At 42.5% G+C, this 18,727-nt stretch overlaps 2 protein-coding genes across 17 annotated transcripts in view; one reads left to right on the forward strand and one right to left on the reverse strand.

Annotated features, from left to right (window-relative positions):
* The window catches only part of SEL1L2 (SEL1L2 adaptor subunit of SYVN1 ubiquitin ligase), a 44,651-nt gene extending 35,645 nt beyond the window's left edge, over positions 1-9,006 (reverse strand). For 5 of the 8 annotated variants that reach the window (XM_083495603.1, XM_083495601.1, XM_083495602.1 and 2 more), the window contains exon 1: positions 4,555-4,688. In XM_083495603.1, coding sequence (XP_083351729.1) covers positions 4,555-4,609 — 55 coding nt within the window. In that variant the 5' untranslated portion in view covers positions 4,610-4,688. Of the gene's footprint in view, positions 1-4,554; positions 4,875-8,816 lie in introns of those variants that run through there. The other 3 variants (XM_083495605.1, XM_083495598.1, XM_083495604.1) reach the window with 3 other exon arrangements.
* MACROD2 (mono-ADP ribosylhydrolase 2) overlaps positions 8,216-18,727 on the forward strand; it is a 993,596-nt gene continuing 983,084 nt past the window's right edge. For 5 of the 9 annotated variants that reach the window (XM_083495642.1, XM_083495644.1, XM_083495646.1 and 2 more), the window contains exons 1-2: positions 8,216-8,623; positions 12,807-12,923. In XM_083495642.1, coding sequence (XP_083351768.1) covers positions 8,578-8,623; positions 12,807-12,923 — 163 coding nt within the window. In that variant the 5' untranslated portion in view covers positions 8,216-8,577. Of the gene's footprint in view, positions 8,624-9,071; positions 9,571-12,806; positions 12,924-18,727 lie in introns of those variants that run through there. The other 4 variants (XM_083495638.1, XM_083495640.1, XM_083495641.1 and 1 more) reach the window with 2 other exon arrangements.

Consider the following 18,727-nt stretch of genomic DNA (forward strand, 5'->3'; position numbering starts at 1 on the left):
TAGGCAGAAATCTAACAGGTGCAGCTTTCCCTAGTAGAAAGCTGCACCTGCTGAATTTCTGCATGCTCGGCCACTGTTGAAAACACTGGGCCTCTGTCAGTCACAAAATGGCAACCTTCAAGAGGAGCATAAGAGATTTATTTTCAGAAAAGCAGCCAGCTTCATCTGAAAACATAGCATCAGTCTCCTTGATTGTTATTGTCACAACACTCAATATTTGTCAGCTCATTCCCCCCTGACTTAAGTATTTGTGTTCACCTCTGTAAGGTTTCCCCCCTAAATTATAAAAATAGAATATAGTTTCCCCTTTTAGCTATCTCACTGTTCACTTCTAAATGTCTGGGAACAGGAGAGTAATCCTCCTTGTTGGGTTTGGAGAAACTATAGATTTGTTTGGCAACTCTAGCATTCTAAAGGTTTTTGAATGCTCTACAATTTACTTCTAAATTGTAAGACTAGACACATGCTACAGAGGATAGTTATTAACATCTGAACATAATTTTAATTACTCTTCAGAACTATGCAGATCTACAGTCAGACAGAAGCCAAAAAGAAGGCTGAATTCCGTCTCTCTGCCTGTGTTTGTGTGTGTGCATGTGTATGTGTGAGAGAGAGACTGTTCCTTATTTTTAATTCCTTTTCCTCTGTTCAGATAGGCAGCATTTATCTAGGGGGCTAGTAAATAATTGGCACTTATCTGCAAGGCTGAAGTGTTGCACTAAGCAGGAGCAACTTTCTCCTTAGCACTACTGTAGCACTAAGCCTAATCTGGCATCAGTAGCTTGATACCTATACAAATCTAATGAGCAAGGGATGAAAGGGGGAAAAGGAAAGAGGCTGTTCGCTCCATTGTGAAAATTCCTCATTGCACGTACAAAAAGAACTGGTAAACATCAGGATAGCGGATTGCAAAACTGCTTCTGATAAAATTCAATTTCACTTCAAACATTGAATCAATATGCTTGAATGGCAGAATATAGCTGGAAGGAAGACAAAACTCTACATTTTAAAAAAATTAATTTAGGAGTATGTGCCACTGGAGTGCTCAATAAAATACAGCATTCCTTTCACCACCAGTCTACTTCTATATTACTACTGATTTTGAAAGTAAAATAAATAATTCAGGGAGACGGGAGCCAATAGTTTCTTCTAACTGCAATATATTGGGATCTGCAGATGAGGGCCAACATCAACCCCTCTTTATCAGAGGTGGTAGGGCAAGGAGTAGGACCTTTTCAAGAGTGGCACTTTATCTTTTCAATTCTCTTCTCAGGTGGCTGCTCCTATGGGAATCTAATTATGAAGCTAGTTTAACTGTAAAATGTTAGGTCACTCTCCAATCAGGGGCATATCTAGGGGCGACCTGGTTTACCCCCACCAATGGCACAGACTCAGGGGGCCACAAACATCATGCCTCTCCACTCTGGCTTGGAGTAGCTAGGAGCCCACCAACCCACCCACCAATGTGCTCCTGGGGCAGCTCCCCAGCAGGACACCAAGGGTGCAAGGGACAGGGGGCACCAATAGAGCTCCTTACCAAGGGCACAAGGTAACGCCTTTGTCTCCAGTGAACACACATGCCACTTAAACCTTTACTGCTGCAGTGTTGGCCATATTTCTGAAGGCTGGTTTGAGAAATTCTAAGGTACATCTTGAAATGGGGAATCATAATTTGCACAATTAGATTGGGATGAATTCAGCTTTCAAACATGAGGCTGAAAGAATGACTAGCTGCAGTCATTAAACGGAATCTCATGTGTGAACATCGGTTTGACTGTGCATGTAATAGGGCTTCAAGACAACACTGAATGCAGGTCTGTAGTGCTTAAATGACACAACTTGTTTGATCAGAGAGCACAAAAAGTGAAAGTGCTGACTACTGGAAACGATGGCTCTATGTAATGCAGTGCCAACACAGCACCTGTGGGCACCCCTGCATAGCCTTTCTCTTGTGCCTGCAAGGTCCTACTCTCCTGTTCCTACCCCTGCTAGAGTTAAGCTTGAAAGAAGTCTTTCATTGTAGCCAATAGAGGGCTTTTTCAAACTGGATTGTGACTTTGGGGGAACGGTTTAGCTGGAGAGGGAAGTGGTAGCTTTAACTAGTGGTGATTCTACCACCACCACCACAAACACCCTCCCATCACAATTAGATTTCAAAGATCCCTTCTACTGCAGCCAATAAAAGGCTCCCCGCCAACCTAACTGAGGAAAGGGTGACTGAGGAAGGGGGAATACCCTTCCCTTCCTGCTTGCGGCCTCCCTCCTAATTCAAGCCTAATCGCTGATGGCAGCGTGGAGTGAGTGTGCATGCCTGTAGTGTGTGTTTTGTGACTATGCCAGTTTTTCAGGTTTGCAAATATGCCAATGCACTGGCCCCAAAAGGCTGGCGAACCCTGCTATAGTACTGCCTCCAAGTATTTGAAAAGCTGTTGTGTTATGCAATCAAACTCACTCCCATGCTTTTAGGAAACAAAAGACAGTGATGCTACTTCTAAATCTGTTTCTACTAGAGTGGTACCTCGGGTTAAGAACTTAATTCGTTCTGGAGGTTCGTTCTTAACCTGAAACTGTTCTTAACCTGAGGTACCACTTTAGCTAATGGGGCCTCCCGCACAGCCGCTGCGCGATTTCTGTTCTCATCCTGAAGCAAAGTTCTCAACCTGAGGTACTATTTCTGGGTTAGCTGAGTCTGTACCCTGAAGCGTTTGTAACCCAAGGTACCACTGTACAGTGGTGCCCCGCAAGACGAATGCCTCGCAAGACGGAAAACTCGCTAGACGAAAGGGTTTCCGTTTTTGAGCTGCTTCGCAAGACGAATTTCCCTATGGGCTTGCTTCGCAAGACGAAAACGTCTTGCAAGTTTGTTTCCTTTTTCTTAACACCGTTAATACAGTTGCGACTTGACTTCGAGGAGCAACTCATAGAACGAAGTACATAGTAGCCTTTTTTGAGGTTTTTAAAGACTTTGGTGATTTTTGAAGCTTTTCCAAAACTTCTTTTGCAGCCATTTGGTAAGTTAAGCTTTTAAAACTTTTTTTTTGGGGGGGGGTTGGATTTTGGGTTGGGGTGTTTGGAATTCAAGGACTTGGTGTTGGGAAGGGGTTTGCAAGAATCTGGAAGCTTGTGTGTTTTTTCCCTGCATTTTTATGATTTTCTGTGACCATTGGGCCACTCTGCTGTTTTTTTAAAAAAATTCTGGATTTGAATTTCTGTGTGCTGGTTGGCTGGGGGAACAGTTGGGGAGGGGTTGGCAAGAATCTGGAAGCTTGTGGGGTTTTTTCTGCATTTTTATGATTTTCTGTGACCATTGGGCCACTCTGCTGTTTTTTTTAAAAAAAAATCTGGGTTTGAATTTTGAAATGCTCTTTAGAGTATGTGTGACTTTAAAGAGCACTTAATAAACTCTTGTTGTACCAAATTTGGCTTTGTTTGGACTTTTTTTGACCATAGGAACGCATTAATTGATTTTCAATGCATTCCTATGGGAAACCATGCTTCGCAAGACGAAAAATTCGCTAGACGAAAAAATTCGTGGAACGAATTAATTTCGTCTTGCGAGGCACCACTGTATTACAGTATTAAAGCTGCATGTGTGATTATTACATGTGGTAATTCCTTGGCTTTCCCCCAGCATGGTGTAGTGGTTAGAGCAGGGGTCAGCAACCTTTTTCAGCCGTGGGCCGGTCCACCGTCCCTCAGAGCACGTGGTGGGCCGGACTATATTTCGAAAAAAATATGAACGAATTCCTATGCTCCATAAATAACCCAGAGATGCATTTTAAACAAAAGCACACATTCTACTCATGTAAGAACCACCAGGCAGCCCCCACAAATAACCCAGAGATGCATTTTAAATAGAAGGACACATTCTACCCATGTAAAAACACGCTGATTCCCAGACCATCCGCGGGCCGGATTGAGAAGGCAATTGGGCGGCATCCAGCCCATGGGCCTTAGGTTGCCTACCATTGGGTTAGAGTGTTGGATGAAGACCTGGGTGACCAGGGTTCGAATCCTTGCTCCAACCATGAAACTCACTTTGGTGACCATGTGCCAGTCACAGTCTCTCAGTTTAACCTACCTCAGAGTTGTTGTGAGAATAAAACAGGGAGGGAGGGAGCAATGAACACAACGTTGAGCTCTTTGGAGGAAAAGTGGGGGATCTACACAATAAAATAAAATGTGGGCATGAACATGTGTACCATCTGAATCAGTGCTCAATTAGAAATACCTCCATTCTTCTTCCTATAGGAGCCAACTCCTAGGGGTCCCTTCAGCTCCCCGAATAAAATATTTGAGGGGACCACCCAAGTTAATGGGCATTGCCATTCAAATCATGTACGTGTGCCACATTATGTGACTGATTATGTGGGGTAGGGCTTACCTGCCCCCCAATATTTTAGTCAAGTTGACACCCCTTCTTCTCCCTCCAGATAAGATGCTTAGTGATCAGCAACTGCCTTTTAAAAAGGTTCTTTTTAAAGAGCGTGTGAATTAAGTTTTTGTGTGTGTTTAAATAAAACAATAAAAACAAGGATAATACCAGATACCTACTATGCACTGTGACCCAGAAGGGCATCAAAACCAGTGCTACAAGAGGAGCCTTCATCTCAAATATTTCGTTTGCTTTTGGGATTCCCGCAAGAGAGGCAGGACCAGGGGCTAGGCTGGGCAAGGCATCCCTGCCGCTCCTCAGACTGTTTACAAGGAACAGAAGAGTACAGCCTGCCACACTATGCGCCCTCCCAATTCAACTGACGTCCCCTCAAGCCCCGCAAAGGCGCCTTCATCCAATCGGGAGGAGGCGCCTCCCTCGCCTGCCACCAGCATCGCCGCCGCCTCGTCGGCTCCGCCTCGTTCTCCCCCAAGGTTCTGCCCTGACGCGGTTACCTAGCAACCGCCTTCTTTCCTGCCAGCCAATCACGGCCCCGCTGCTCCTGCTGACCCGGAAAAAGACGGCTGCAGCCTCTGGTGTTCCCGCGTGCTGCGTTGGGGAGGAAGGCGAAATTCAGATCGCTTTGAAACCAGCGGCGGGGAGGAGCAGGGCGGTTGTGCTTTGCTGTCGGCATTAGCCGCTGCTTGGGCAGCAACAGAAGCGGCAAGAGGGTGTTGTTTTTCGCCCCCAATCCAGGGGCTGGGCAGGCGTTTTAAGGCAGCAAGCTTAATGCACACCAGCACTCTTGATGCTTGCAAATCGGGGGGGGGGGGGCACCTGGAATTGCTGGACTACAAGTCCCCCATATTCCCTAGCCGTTGGGCCGGCCGGTTGTGGTTGATGGGTATTGTAGTCCCAGTAACACCTGAACCAAACCAAACCAGGAAGAGTGCAGAACGCAGAGAGCGGAAAATAAGGACTATTCAATAAGCTCTGTTGAGAGATCATCCGCCCTTTGACTCTTCTTTCTTGTCACCTATCATCAGGCTACCTGAACTGTTTCCATTCCAGCTGGCAGGGACAAAACTAGGATTCATTTCACCCGGGTCAAAGACCCAGTTTGGCACACCCACACACCCATGCATATTTGTATATACAGTGGTACCTCGCAAGACGAATGCCTTGCAAGACAAAAAACTCGCTAGACGAAAGGTTTTTCCGTTTTCGATTTGCCTCGCAAGACGAATTTCCCTATGGGCTTGCTTCGCAAGACGAAAACGTCTCGCGACTTTGTTTCCTTTGTCTAAAAACAAAGACATGTTTTGTTTATAAAGTTAATTTATTTTCCCTTCAATTTTTGAACTGCTCTTTACAGTATGTGTGACTTTAAAGAGCAGTTAATAAACTGTTGTTGTACCAAATTTGGCTTTGTTTGGACTTTTTTTGACCATAGGAACACATTAATTGATTTTCAATGCATTCCTATGGGATTTCGTGATTCGCAAGACGAAAAATTCGCTAGACGACAAAACTTGCGGAACGAATTAATTTTGTCTTGCGGGGCACCACTGTACACACATGCACACACATGGGCCTAGCCAAGGGAGGGGCAGCTGCCCCCCAATATCAGTAAAAATCAATAAAAAGACATAGCTAATTGAGGGCCTGCCCCCCCACATTAATCCTGGCTACACCCATGCACATATACACAGGCTGGGAGCCTCAATGGCACTGCTCTGGAGGCTTCACCAAGGGCAAAAATCCTGGCTCCCCGCACCCCGTAGCTACAGCTCTGCAGCTGGTCTTTATAAAAACCGTAACTCTAATTTAAAGTGCTCCTTGAGTTTGCAGCGCCCTCCCTTTTCATTTTTGTGCCATGGCATAGGCGCCGACTCCATGGGGCTTGAGGGGGCCCGAGCCCCCTCAAAAATTCGTTTGGGGGGGCTCTGCCCCCCCAATAATCTCCGGCACCCCTCCAGCAGAGCGCCATCGCCGCCCCTCCCCCAGCCCAAAATGCACAGGGTCGGGCTGCATGCCTCCTGCCCTCCCTCCCGAGCAAAAGCTCCACCTTCGGAGCTGATTAATAGGAGCAGCACGCTCTCCCCTATTCGCTCACGAGGAGGCGGTGCCACTTTATTTGCATATTCATGAGCTTATTTATTATTCATGAGCTTTCCCGGGGGGCCCCCCCAATATTTTTTATAAGTCCGCGTCCCTGTGCCATGGTGTGCTAGAATGTAAACCTGAGGGTTGGGACTGTTTATTAATTATTATATTATTGTTCTGTAAGGTACTCTGGTATGTTTTGGACTAAAGAGCTGATTATAAATGCTCTAAATAAATACAGTAAGTAGTTCTGGTGGTGTCTGCTCTATGATTCCACAGAATTTTAGTGTATGGGCTTACCAAAGGCTGTGTGGGAGTATGGCCATGTGCAGAGAACCTTTTAATATACTTTTAAATCTGCACAGCTCCATGAGGAAGAATGAAGTGGTAGAATGAGGAGCGAGTAAAACAGACCACTGCAGACTGTAGGAGGGCAGAATGCATGGTGTTAGAAGATTGGGCAGAATGTTGCCCGAACTGGCTGGCCAGATGTGGCCAGGCACAACCTTTTATTTATTATTTATTAAATGAATGAAATTTATACGCCACTTGAGTAGAAAAACCTCAAAGTGGTTTACAAAAGACAAAAAAGTAAATCAAGAAAAAACCACAACCATGTTTTAAAATATACTTTTAAACATACAAAAGTTAAATACTAAAATACTGAAACAGATTAAAATTTAGCAGGCATACAAAAGAGAACAGTGAAAGCACCTGCTTGAATTCAATAGGTAGCGTGCTCTGCCACACTAAATGAGTGAGTCCTTACCGATGCTGAACAGTATTATGTGGCACCTCTAGTAAATTCTGTTGTTGGGTTGCCATGGGAACTAAATGGTTAGACAATCTTTACTTCATAATCACTTTGGGAATGTTATGAATATAAAAATCAGAAAAGGTAGCAGAAGACCCCTAGCTAACGATGAGGTAATGCAGATGTCTCTGTGTGACGAGAATCACACACACATGAAATAGCACAGAGAACTGACTTTTGTTAAGCATCTTAAAAGTTTTGGATGTCCCCTTGAGATCTGACGCCAGAGCAGTGGACTTTGGTTAGCCGTGTTATGAAGTATGTCCACATCTCTGCTCACTCTGTATGTGTAAATAAGTGCAGATATTACAAAATGTCAATAAAACTCCTGCGACCTTTTAACGGTGACCTACTTCCAAAGGGAACCAAACTCGGGCAACTTGAACAGACCTCAAATTTCTCAGTGCTTGGCGGGAACGTAACAATATTTTAAAGACCTAGCTACTTGCTCCGCTTGCAAGTAACGTCCCTACTTAAGTTCAATAAGTCTTACAGTTAAGGTACTGAGCTGCAGCCCAGCAGTGAGCTGCTCTACGGATATATGCCCAGAAGGTATTCTGCAGCTCCAAAACCCAAGCCTTAAACCCATTTTCTTCTTCTTCTGGGCACCAGGATGTGCCTTAGAGCAAGCTCCACTTCGGCTCCACCCTTGTCACTTCTCTCCCACAGTTAGCACAGAGAAGCCCACTCTTCCTGGGGCCGGCCCACCTATGAGGCAAGGTTTGGGTGCCTCGGGCGGCAGGATGCACAGGGGTGGCAGACCCCAATGGAGATCTAGCTCCTCCCCTTTTGTTCCCTCTTGCCCCTCCCTCCCTCGCCCCCCCTGCCAGCCGCCCCTCCTCCCGCTCCATCCATTATGCCTCCCTGCCCCTTTAAACAATCGTTGCTGCGGCGGCGGCGCAGGGGGGGCGGGGCGCGTCGCTTGAGCGGCGTCTGCCGGGGCCAACGGGCGGCGGAGGCGGGCGCTGCGGGGGTGTCTGTCGGGTTAGAGCGAGGCGTGACCCAGTCGGCGAGCGCTGTGAGGGGAGTGTGTGTGTGAGAGAGAAGGAGAGATAAGAGGAGGGAGGAGGCGAGCGGAGGAGGAGGAGGTGCCCAGCAGCAGCAGCAGCAGCAGCAGGGCGACGAGCATCACCGCCGAAGACGCCGCCGCCGCCGCCGCCGCCACAGCGGAGCAAGCTGTGAGCCCCTCTCGCTCGAGCCCCGCAGCCGGGTCGGCGCGCTTCCCCCGTCGCCCGTGAGCCTGGGGAACCTGCAGCTCAAAGCCTCCGCCAGCCACAGCACCATGTATCCCGGGAACAAGCGGAAAAAGGTCTGGAGGGAAGAGAAAGGTACTGACACCCCCCCCTCGTCCCTCCATCCGCGCCCATTAAAGCGCGCCCCTCTTCGCTCTCCTCAGGCAAACGGTTAAAAGGGGGGGGAGTTCGCTTTGCCCCCCCTCCTCCAGGATGCGCGCGATCCAGAGCCCCCCCCCGCGCCGCCTCTTTCCTGGACAAGGTCTCCTTCCTGTTACCTCAGGTTTACCTTGGCGAGGCAGCGGGGCTCCTCCTCCTCCTCTCGCTCATTCCCTCAGCCTTGCCTTTGAATGTTGTGGTTTTTGCTGCTTCTCTCTCTCCGCTCCCCCCCCCCCCTTGCCACCCTTAGTTCACTTTTCCTCTCTTATTGGGTCACGCGTTTCTTTCCCAGGGGCAGCCGAGGAAGAGAGGGCATGGAAGAGGCGCTGGCTTTCCGTTGGGAACGTTGGGGGCGGTTGGTGGGGGGTGGGAAAGAGAGAGAGCCAGAGCAGGTGACGAGGAGACGCTCGCCTTGGGGTTTATCTTGTCCCTTCCAAGTGCTACGACCTTGTCAGGGGCTCTGTATTAGTTAGGCTGCATCCTGTGCATGGCCTGGTTTTTTTGTTTTGCTGGGGAGGGAAAAATCATAATAGCTACGCTTTCCTCTCTCTCTCTCTTATACTCTTGACTTTGTTCTCTGTTCTGGAGTTGCATTTTATTTTTTGGACTTTGCCCTTCTTCTCCAAAGGTAGAGCAACAACAACAAAACTATTGATTGCAAACAGCATCCATTTAAGAAAATCCCCATTTATTTATTTTTAAAAAGCAGATGATGCATCTGTCCTCTTCATCGGGCTGCCTGTGTTACTTTCTTTCACTGGGTGGTTCTGTTTATAGCTTGCCATGGTTCTGTGTTTGGGTCGCTCCTCTGCTCTGTTCTTGCTTTCTGCTGGGTCGCCTGGGTCTCACTCCGATGTCTGCAACACAGAGCAAGAAAAAGCACGGTAAAAATCGATTGCTGCCTTCTGTCATTCACGTGTCACTGCAAAGAAATGCAAGGCATGGTGGCGTGTATTGCCATCGGTGCAAAGCACCTAACCTTTGGGACGTGAATTTTGAAATAGACCCCTCCCTCATGCACCAACCCTCTCATACTTGTGTCAGGAAATGAAAGTGTAGAGTGCCTCTTTGCTGCCTCCTTACAACTTTAGTTTCTGTGCTCTGCAAAGTTAATGACAACTGCTCCTGTTTCCAAAGTGTTTCGATCTCTCCCTATTCTGTGTTAAAAACCATTGTCAGGATACTGCAGACGCAGTGACAGCACAGCCAAAGCTGGCTCTTCTAGCGCAGGAAATACTTAGAAATATACAAGTTTCATTTCAAATAACTTGTCGGTTGTTGAAACTAACAGAATGAAAGTTTGTAAACTAATCTCTGTTGGACCAAAACTGCTTCTGTAAACAAAAACAAAGTATCTTTGAACTTAGACAAGCAAGCTTCCATTGGTCAGAGTACAACACAAAACGTGCTCCCTTTTCTCTGATGGGCTGATTGCAGTACCCCAGTCTTAAAAACAGTGGTTATTAAAGAGTAATTTAGAAGCCACAGAGATGGACACAATTGTTTTGTTCTTGTTTTTATTATATTTTGTTTTTATTTTGCATTTTTATGCTGTGAACCGCTCTGAGATGTTTGGATGAAGGGTGGTATACAAATGTAATACATAAGTAAAATAAATAAATAAAACAGGGGAAGGCTTATGTTGACCTGTGCATTTATGCTGACTAAAATGTAACTATTCAAAAGGAGAGAAAATGATTGCTAGTATGTGTAAGGGCTATTCTCTAATGGTGTGTGTTTTAACTAACAGACTTATAAAAGTTCTCTCATCAGCAAATACATTAGCTGTTCAGTGGAAAATGTCACTACATTTTTGTGATCATTGTTTATGAATGGCTTAAATATAATATAAAAAACTTAAAATAATATTTAAACTCATTGTATTAATGCTAATTAAAACAAAGTTGTACCTATTGGACAGGGCTGTGCATGTTAAAATTCTTCCTAGATTTAACAATGGAAACTTCATTTTGCATTTACAGTAGCCAGTCCAGTCCTGAGCTGTGAATTTCTTGCAGATATGTTATTAAATAAGATTTAGTAGGAGTACTACCGGCAGTAGATGTGACTTTTCTCATAGTCAGATGAAAGAAAAGCAAATCAGAAGTCATTTGCTATTATAAAAATAGGTGTTGCCAAGCTTTTTAGGCCCATGGCCACATTTGAGTTTTAAACTGAGTGTTGTGGGCATAATTCCCTCTGATCGCTACTCTCCCTCCTATCCCAGCCTTCGCCAGGCAGATGGAAAGAGAAAGTGTTCATGCACAGACTTCACTTTTCCAAGAGATCTGGGTGGAAGTTGCATTAATAGAATTAATCCAAACCCTGAAAAGCACATGGAACTGGAAGAGGAAGTAGGGAAGCACAGCACTCTTCTAACTTCCTTCTCCAGGTCTATATACTTTTCAATAGTGAAAAAAGTAATTATCCTCACCACTGAGGGGGCAGTAATTGTGTCTCAAGCTTCTTGGGCATCAGGAAAGACTGGGTGCACTGTAATAGTTAAAGACAGAGCAAATGTAGAATATTTGTCCTCCTTCTCATCACTGTTGGATGGACTCCACAGTATTGAGAGCTCCTGTTGTTCTGTTGATTCACTTGCTAGATCTGCCACAGCTACTGTACATCAGACTAGATTCACTCTACTAAAGTTGTGAGCCTCCAGCTTCATGGTGGATTGCTATATTTCTTCCTAGTTACGTGCTTTTAGGTTTGCTTTTGCACATCACGTTCTCAAGAGCAGCTGTGTGAAATCTCATTGTGTTCAAGAGGATTTTGTTAATTTTCCAACATGAACTGCCTAACACTAAAGGGTTGTTTTTATAATCGTGGAAATATTTATTCTTATTTCTATTGGTAGAAACATTTATACCTAAAAGTTATAACTTCAGGTCCTTAACATTTTTATTTTAAGGTTGATGTTTTAGCTAATGCAAATAAAAACTTCAAGAAGAGTAGATCACTTTTTCCCCCAGTCTACATCAGTTATATTTTCCTTACAGATTGACTAGAGTGTGGTGTGGGTTTATTCTGTAGTTTTGAAGCAATGCTAAATTTTAGTAGAGCAAGCTTCTTTGACCTACTTCAGAAATTATAATATATGAGGAAATAGGAGTGTACTGTGGTACCTCGGATTACATACGCTTCAGGTTACAGACTCCGCTAACCTAGAAATAGTACCTCAGGTTAAGAACTTTGCTTCAGGATGAGAACAGAAATCGTTCTCTGGCGGCGCAGCGGCAGCAGGAGACCCCATTAGCTAAAGTGGGGCTTCAGGTTAAGAACGGACCTCTGGAACGAATTAAGTACTTAACCCAAGGTACCAATGTATTTATAACAATACTAGATGCTGTTGATGTTTATGAGGTAGATTGGAGGCATGGTGCAAATGCCTTAAATTAGCTCTTGCCTTGAGTAAATATCTTAAGTGTTTTATGTGAACTGAATGTCTTTGATGGTATGGGTTTATTAGTACATATGTATTGCCTGTCAAACTAATATTTCAATCGCATTTTAAATTAAGTGATAAGTCCTAATAGAAGTCCTTGATCACTTCCGTTTTAAATAATAAGCAGCCATGAAAACCAAAGCAAGTTCTTAAGCACTGCTTCAAGTTGCATAAGAAATGGCACACATTTGTTTTGTCTGTTTTTTATTTATTGTAGGTTGTATCCAACTAATTCATACTTGAAGCAAACCAATTGAAATAAATAGACATGACTAACAAGTTTGTTGATTTCCGTGAAGATGTATGGCTTAGTTGGATACAGCCCAGAAACACTAGAAAGGAAGCCTGAAATGAAACTCAGCCACAGCATTAAGAACTCATTGGAAGCTTGGTTGTTGAGAAATAAAGGTGTTGATGGATTATGCTTTCTGAGTGTAATTGAACTATTTTATCACTGCTTTTTGTGCAGTTTGCCTATATTCTGAAACTGGTATAAGATGCAATAAAACTTAGATAAAAACACACTCTTGAAATCTCATATATTCCCCAAGATAAATGTTATTCCATCTGTAGAAAGAAAAAGTGGGTACTTGTAGGATAATTCATGAACCTTTCTTCAATAGAAACGGATTAACTTTAATACTAGTAATGTATACTAACTTTTTTTAACAGAGCGTTTGTTGAAGATGACACTAGAGGAGAGGCGTAAAGAATACGTACGAGATTACGTTCCTCTGAAAGACATCCCAACATGGATGGAAGAAATGAAAAGCAAGACCCAAAGTGATGGTAGGTTAGCTTCTAATAATTGTGCTTTAGAAGATGAATCATGGCATCTATAATTTTGCTTTCCATGCTGGAGTAGTTTTGGTTCCTTGTGTTGTAGAGGTTGAGGGCTGAGGATTTGCATTAAACAATGTTGCAGATTGCTGCATTGTGCTGTTTTTGGCCATATTCCTATAGGAGTGCTTCACTCACTACATTTTAAGGTTTACACATAGAATTCCTTATATAATAATAATAAATTAATTATTTATATCCCGCTCATCTGGCTGGGTAAATTAGTTGAGCTTAGTCTCATGTGTAAATTAGTTGAATGTTGTCCCATTTATTTAAATTGGAACTATGTACAAATAAAACTTGTTTGGATCCAGCCCATTGTGCAAATGTGACGTATGTTTGCAAACAAATATATTCTACTGGTACCAATTCTGGCATGCTCTGCTCCATGGGGTCACAAAGAGTTGGACACAACTAAAAACAACACCAATTCCCAGAGTTCATTCCATCCTTTCTTTAGCCAGCTTTTTTCGCTTGATAACATGAACTCAGACTGTCTTGACACTGAAGAATAACCTTGATACCGTTCTGAAGAATAACTTGAGGTGAAACATATAAAAGTTTGGAAACAGTTAAAACAAATTCAGATTTTCACATATCAAGTTACATAAAGGACAACTGTAGATTAATTATGCCATAAAAACTTTTGCACCTCATATTCTTTTGTAGTTACTAGTTTGTTAATCGAAGCTGTACTTCTGTTGATTTCTGTACCGTATTTCTTTCCAGGGACATGCCTACCTCTTTGGTACTTCCTACTGCTTGTCTTCAGTGGCTTGGATCCAAAGAGCAACTTTAGGTCACACAGTGGGACAGCATACTCACTGTGCAGTATCAAGTCCCTTCATTTTTCAAATATGTGTTGCCATGATGCATGGGGGAATTATTCAAGAGAAACAAACCTGAAGCTGCCTCTTGACTGCAGACTTTCTTGTACAGTTTTTTAAATATTGGGTTATAACTAGAATGTATCCTTCAACTTCTGAACAGAGCTCTTCTTCTGTAATGAGAAGAGAATAAAATGGAGTAAACGACCAAACTAGAAATGGTCAAGGCAAGGGTAGAAGTCTATTTTGGTATTGTTAAAATTAAATGAATCATTGCATGCTAAAATCTTCAAGCAGTACTCTTGCAAGCTGAAGTCAAATTAAAGTCAGTGGTGTAGTCCATCTTGTGTGTATTGCAGATACAAGGAACAAGTATAATCAACGTAAAGCTATTCAACTTCTGAAAATAGCCTTTAGTTTTATGTATTAATTGTGGAATATTTATTTTGAGTATTTATATATCACCTCTCACAAGAAAAGATAAAAAGCAGTTTGCAAAGTGCCTTTACAAATAAATATAACAGTAGCTTCTGGGTATCTGGTGTATATAATGGAATTAGATGGCTTTCTTAGGGTTGCTTCTGATGTCTTTCAGCAAGTCACTTTAGTGAGTAATGTCTACATATTTAACTGCAAGTCAGACATGTTAATAATAAGAACTATAGAGCAGATGTCACTCATGAGTACTTGCCAGAATGTAGCTATTTTAGTTATATGCAAAGGAATAATTTTTTTCTTCCCTTATCTAGTCACCTATATAATTGAATCTGCTTCACAAATACTGGAGACTGCTCTATTCCTAGAGTCGGTGTAAGGGGAGGGCAGTTGTGTTCCTTTGGTTCTTGAGATCTTGATGTTTGATTCTACATGGTGCTGTCACATTTATTACAGTGTGTCATCAGGACAGTTTGTGAAGATGCCACATAATGTTGGGTTTCAGTTAATGTCTGCTATGCATTTTATTCTGATGTGATTTTAAAATTTCTTCAAATAGAATAACTGAAGCAGTTCCTAACCACCACATTGATGTAGCAATATGAGCCAGATTTCTTATTAAAAGATTAAAGTACTTTTAACCCCAGCTTCCAGTGTCCTCTCAACAATTTAAAATGGAAGCAAATGCTTCTGAACTCACAGCTGCATTTGAGTGGGGGAAGCCAGCCCAAGTTACTTTTTTCATCACACTAAATGCTGGTCTAATGTTAATATCTGAACCATCAGTGTCCCTTTCAAAGTAAGTAGGCTGGTGCTCAGTGACAGATCCAGTGGTTTTTGTTCTATGATTTACTGTAATCACCTCATTATTATGTAAAATAATACGTTTGGTATTTTACATACCCCCGTGACCCATTTTTTCTCAGTCATGTTTTATGATTCATGTGTGTACGATTTTGTAACAGAAAAATAAAAACATATATTAAAAGTTACATTTTAAAATATCAAACATGCATTAATATATAAACACTGACAACATGATTCCATGGGCCTAAAATGCCAATCCTCCCACTTTGGTTAAACATAAGGGTCTCTGTAGGTAAAGCTCTAATAAAGAGAAAATTAGAGGCAGTGTTGATGAATGAGTAGCCAAGACTACTTTTGCACAACTGTTGCCTGGAACTCCAAAACTAGAGTTCCATGCCAGGACAAAGATCCATCTTGCACCGCCACTTTGAGTTGAAACTTTAAAATTCCTTTATTCAATTATTTTGCATCCCTAGAAACAAACTTAAATGAAATATTGGTCTTATGAAACTGAGGCAGTACCTTTTAATACAACAAGCACAATGTGATAATTTGACCGGGCAGAGCAATCCAAGCCCCTGTTCTGCCATGCTGGAAGACTTGAAAGGAGCAGAGGTGTACAGAAACTGAGGGTACAGTAGCTATGGGAGGTAGCACCAGGTGATATGAAGTCTAGATACTAGGTGACCCAGCTGGTCATTGTGGCATTTGAAGCCACCTTCAAGCCCTTCTATTCTTTTTGATGATTTAATGCAGTGGTTCTCAAAAGGTGTGATGTGCCACACTGGTGTGGCAGGAGAGGATGACAAGTATGGCAGGAAGATTCAAGGACAATCAAAGAAATATTTCAACGTTTCAGGATAGTATCAAAAAATAATACTTTATATTTTTTGCAAAATATGTAGCTACATTGTTCTATACCTTTTGGATGTCCCATGATCATATTATAAAGTAGTTGTGTTCTATGTTATAAATCAAACACTGCTCAGAGTTGTTCCTTTTTGTTTTCCAATGCATTTCTTAGCAATAAAAAATTTGGTGTGGAATGAGCAAATTTTTATTCTGAAAATGTGGCCCAGAGAAATTTTTTTGAGAACCATTGCTTTAATACATTAGCTCAGGCATAGGCAAACTCGGCCCTCCAGATGTTTTGGAACTGCAACTCCCATCACCCCTAGCTAACAGGACCAGTAGTCAGGGATGATGTGAGTTGTAGACCCAAAACATCTGGAGGGCTGAGTTTGCCTATGCCTGCATTAGCTGCTGCAAGTATGGTTTAATGAGAAGACTTGTGCACCAGTCTTTCACTTAAGAAAAACGGTCTGCTTTTTTAGCTGCTCATGAAAAAAGAACAGTTTTGGGGCAAAACAGTTTCTTTTGTTCTACCTGTTTACACAATAATTGTTTGGATACTTAGGGAGAATAATTAGGTCTATACTGCATAAATTACAGATGCAGTCTTTAGTACAAAAAGGGGTCTGGCATTTTAGTCTAGCTTATTTTAACTCCAGCTTTCTATAGACTGACTCCAGCTGCATAAAAAGGTGATAGAAAAGTGTGTGTGTAATTATACACATGCAAATTGAGGTAACACTGGAGTATAAATGAAGTGAATAACGGGAGAACAAAAGGCAATGGGGAGGAAGATCATCTTAATTGCTGTGGTATGGAAATAACACCTGCTCTGAACACTTGCTGGAGCATTACACGCTTAGGCTAAATGCTGCACTGCTGGCCACGAATACAGTGCATGATCGCATGTAAATCTGATTGGAGTGAAGATTCTATTAAATTGCTGTCAAGATGGATGGACAGACATGAACTAATAGATTTAAATCCAAGCCCTTGTGAGACTGCATTGCCTAGCCACAGGTAGCACTGGCTGGTGATGGTATATCATCCTAACAATTTCACCCACTTTAACAGTTTCAAAATACAGTGCATATTAATTTTTTTTTAATATTCTCCCACATATTCATTGCTGGTATCGATTGTAAAAATGTCACCGTGGCCGCTGGGTTTGATTACTTGAAAAGCTTATATTTGAACATGGAAACAAACCCCCATCATAGTATGTTAAGGCAAACGGGATAATTCTTGCCATGACACTCTTTGAGTGCTATCCTGAGTTATCTGCTTAGGCACCAAGGAAAATGACATACTAGGCATACACCTAATAAAGCAAAGTAATACAGCGAAGAGTTGAGCTGAGGACATAAACAGGAGCAAGCTGGAATGGAATTCAAAAACTGAACCCTGCTTTGTAATTTTTCAACTGGTTTATAAGTGTTTATAAGTATTATGACCATGATAAAGGAATGTTCCTTATATTTTTCATTTGTAGATTTAAAGGCTGCTTTTGGTTTGGTTGGTAGGGAATGTATGTGGGAAGAAATTGCCTTAACTGGTATAAAGGACTGATTGCTTTATTTAGTTATAAGGCTCAACAAATAAAATCTGGTAGAAGTTCAAGGAGGATCCTCTGGAGGATTGTCCAGTAGCATTCCAACTCTTAAGGGAGTTTGACAAGGTTGCTTGCTGCCTCCCTGATTAAATTTATATATAAACAACATTGCTACTAGTTCATCCAGTATATTTGGGGGACAGATGAGCTTTACTCTTGCTGTTTGCTGATAATACAGCTCTTGTGTCCTCCTTGCAAATGGGTTGGAGGAAGGTTATAAGGGATTTTTCTAGCTACTGTGTATCTGAATTATCAGTTATAGTAAAACACATATCATAGTGGTTGGAATAAATGACAGGCAACGTAGGTTGAATATCAGTGGGAACCAGATTGCCCAAGTTAAGCAGTTTACCGTAAATATCTAGGTATCGCCTTTGCTAGTTCATGATCGCTTACAGAGGGTGTGGAGTTCACTGGAGGAAACATTGACTTAAAATGGGGGGGGGCTTATTGTTGTGGGTTTTGTTTTTGTTATTATTTTTATTATCTATTTTGGGTTTTTAAATTGTATTTTTATGTTGTGAACCACCCTGAGATCTATGGATGAAGAGTGGGGTATACAAATTTAATAAACAACAACAACAACAACAACAACAACAACAACAACAACAACAACAACAAAAAGGAAGTGAACGGAGGCTAATTCCCCATTCACATAAAAGTTTTTCAAGCAGAAATAGTGGGATAGTTGCTCTATGGAACACAGTTTTGGAGTCATATGCTTTAGTATTTATTGAATCTATTCAATATCAAAATAGAACAATATTCTAGGGACCATATGGTACACCCTGCTTGTTGTGAACTGAAGCAAATCTACTGAAGGTGACATCTTTAGTAAATAGTGGGATGATAGCATAGTTGGTTAGGTTATCCTATGTAGAAAACCAGAAACTTTAAAAGTTAGCCCGATTTGTATCCTGGACTTTTGTTGTTGTTGTTTGGTCGTTTAGTCGTGTCCAACTCTTCGAAACCCCATGGACCAGAGCACGCCAAGCACTTCTGTCTTCCACTGCCTCCCGCAGTTTGGTCAAACTCATGCTGGTAGCTTCGAGAACACTGCCCAACCATCTCATCCTCTGTCATCCCCTTCTCCTTGTGCCCTCCATCTTTCGCAACATCAAGGTCTTTTCCAGGGAGTCTTCTCTTCTCATGAGGTGGCCAAAGTATTGGAGTCTCAGCTTCAGGATCTGTCCTTCCAGTGAGCGCTCAGGGCTGATTTC

Source organism: Podarcis liolepis (genome assembly GCF_965112155.1).
Source record: "Podarcis liolepis genome assembly, chromosome: 3".
NCBI lineage: Eukaryota > Metazoa > Chordata > Lepidosauria > Squamata > Lacertidae > Podarcis > Podarcis liolepis.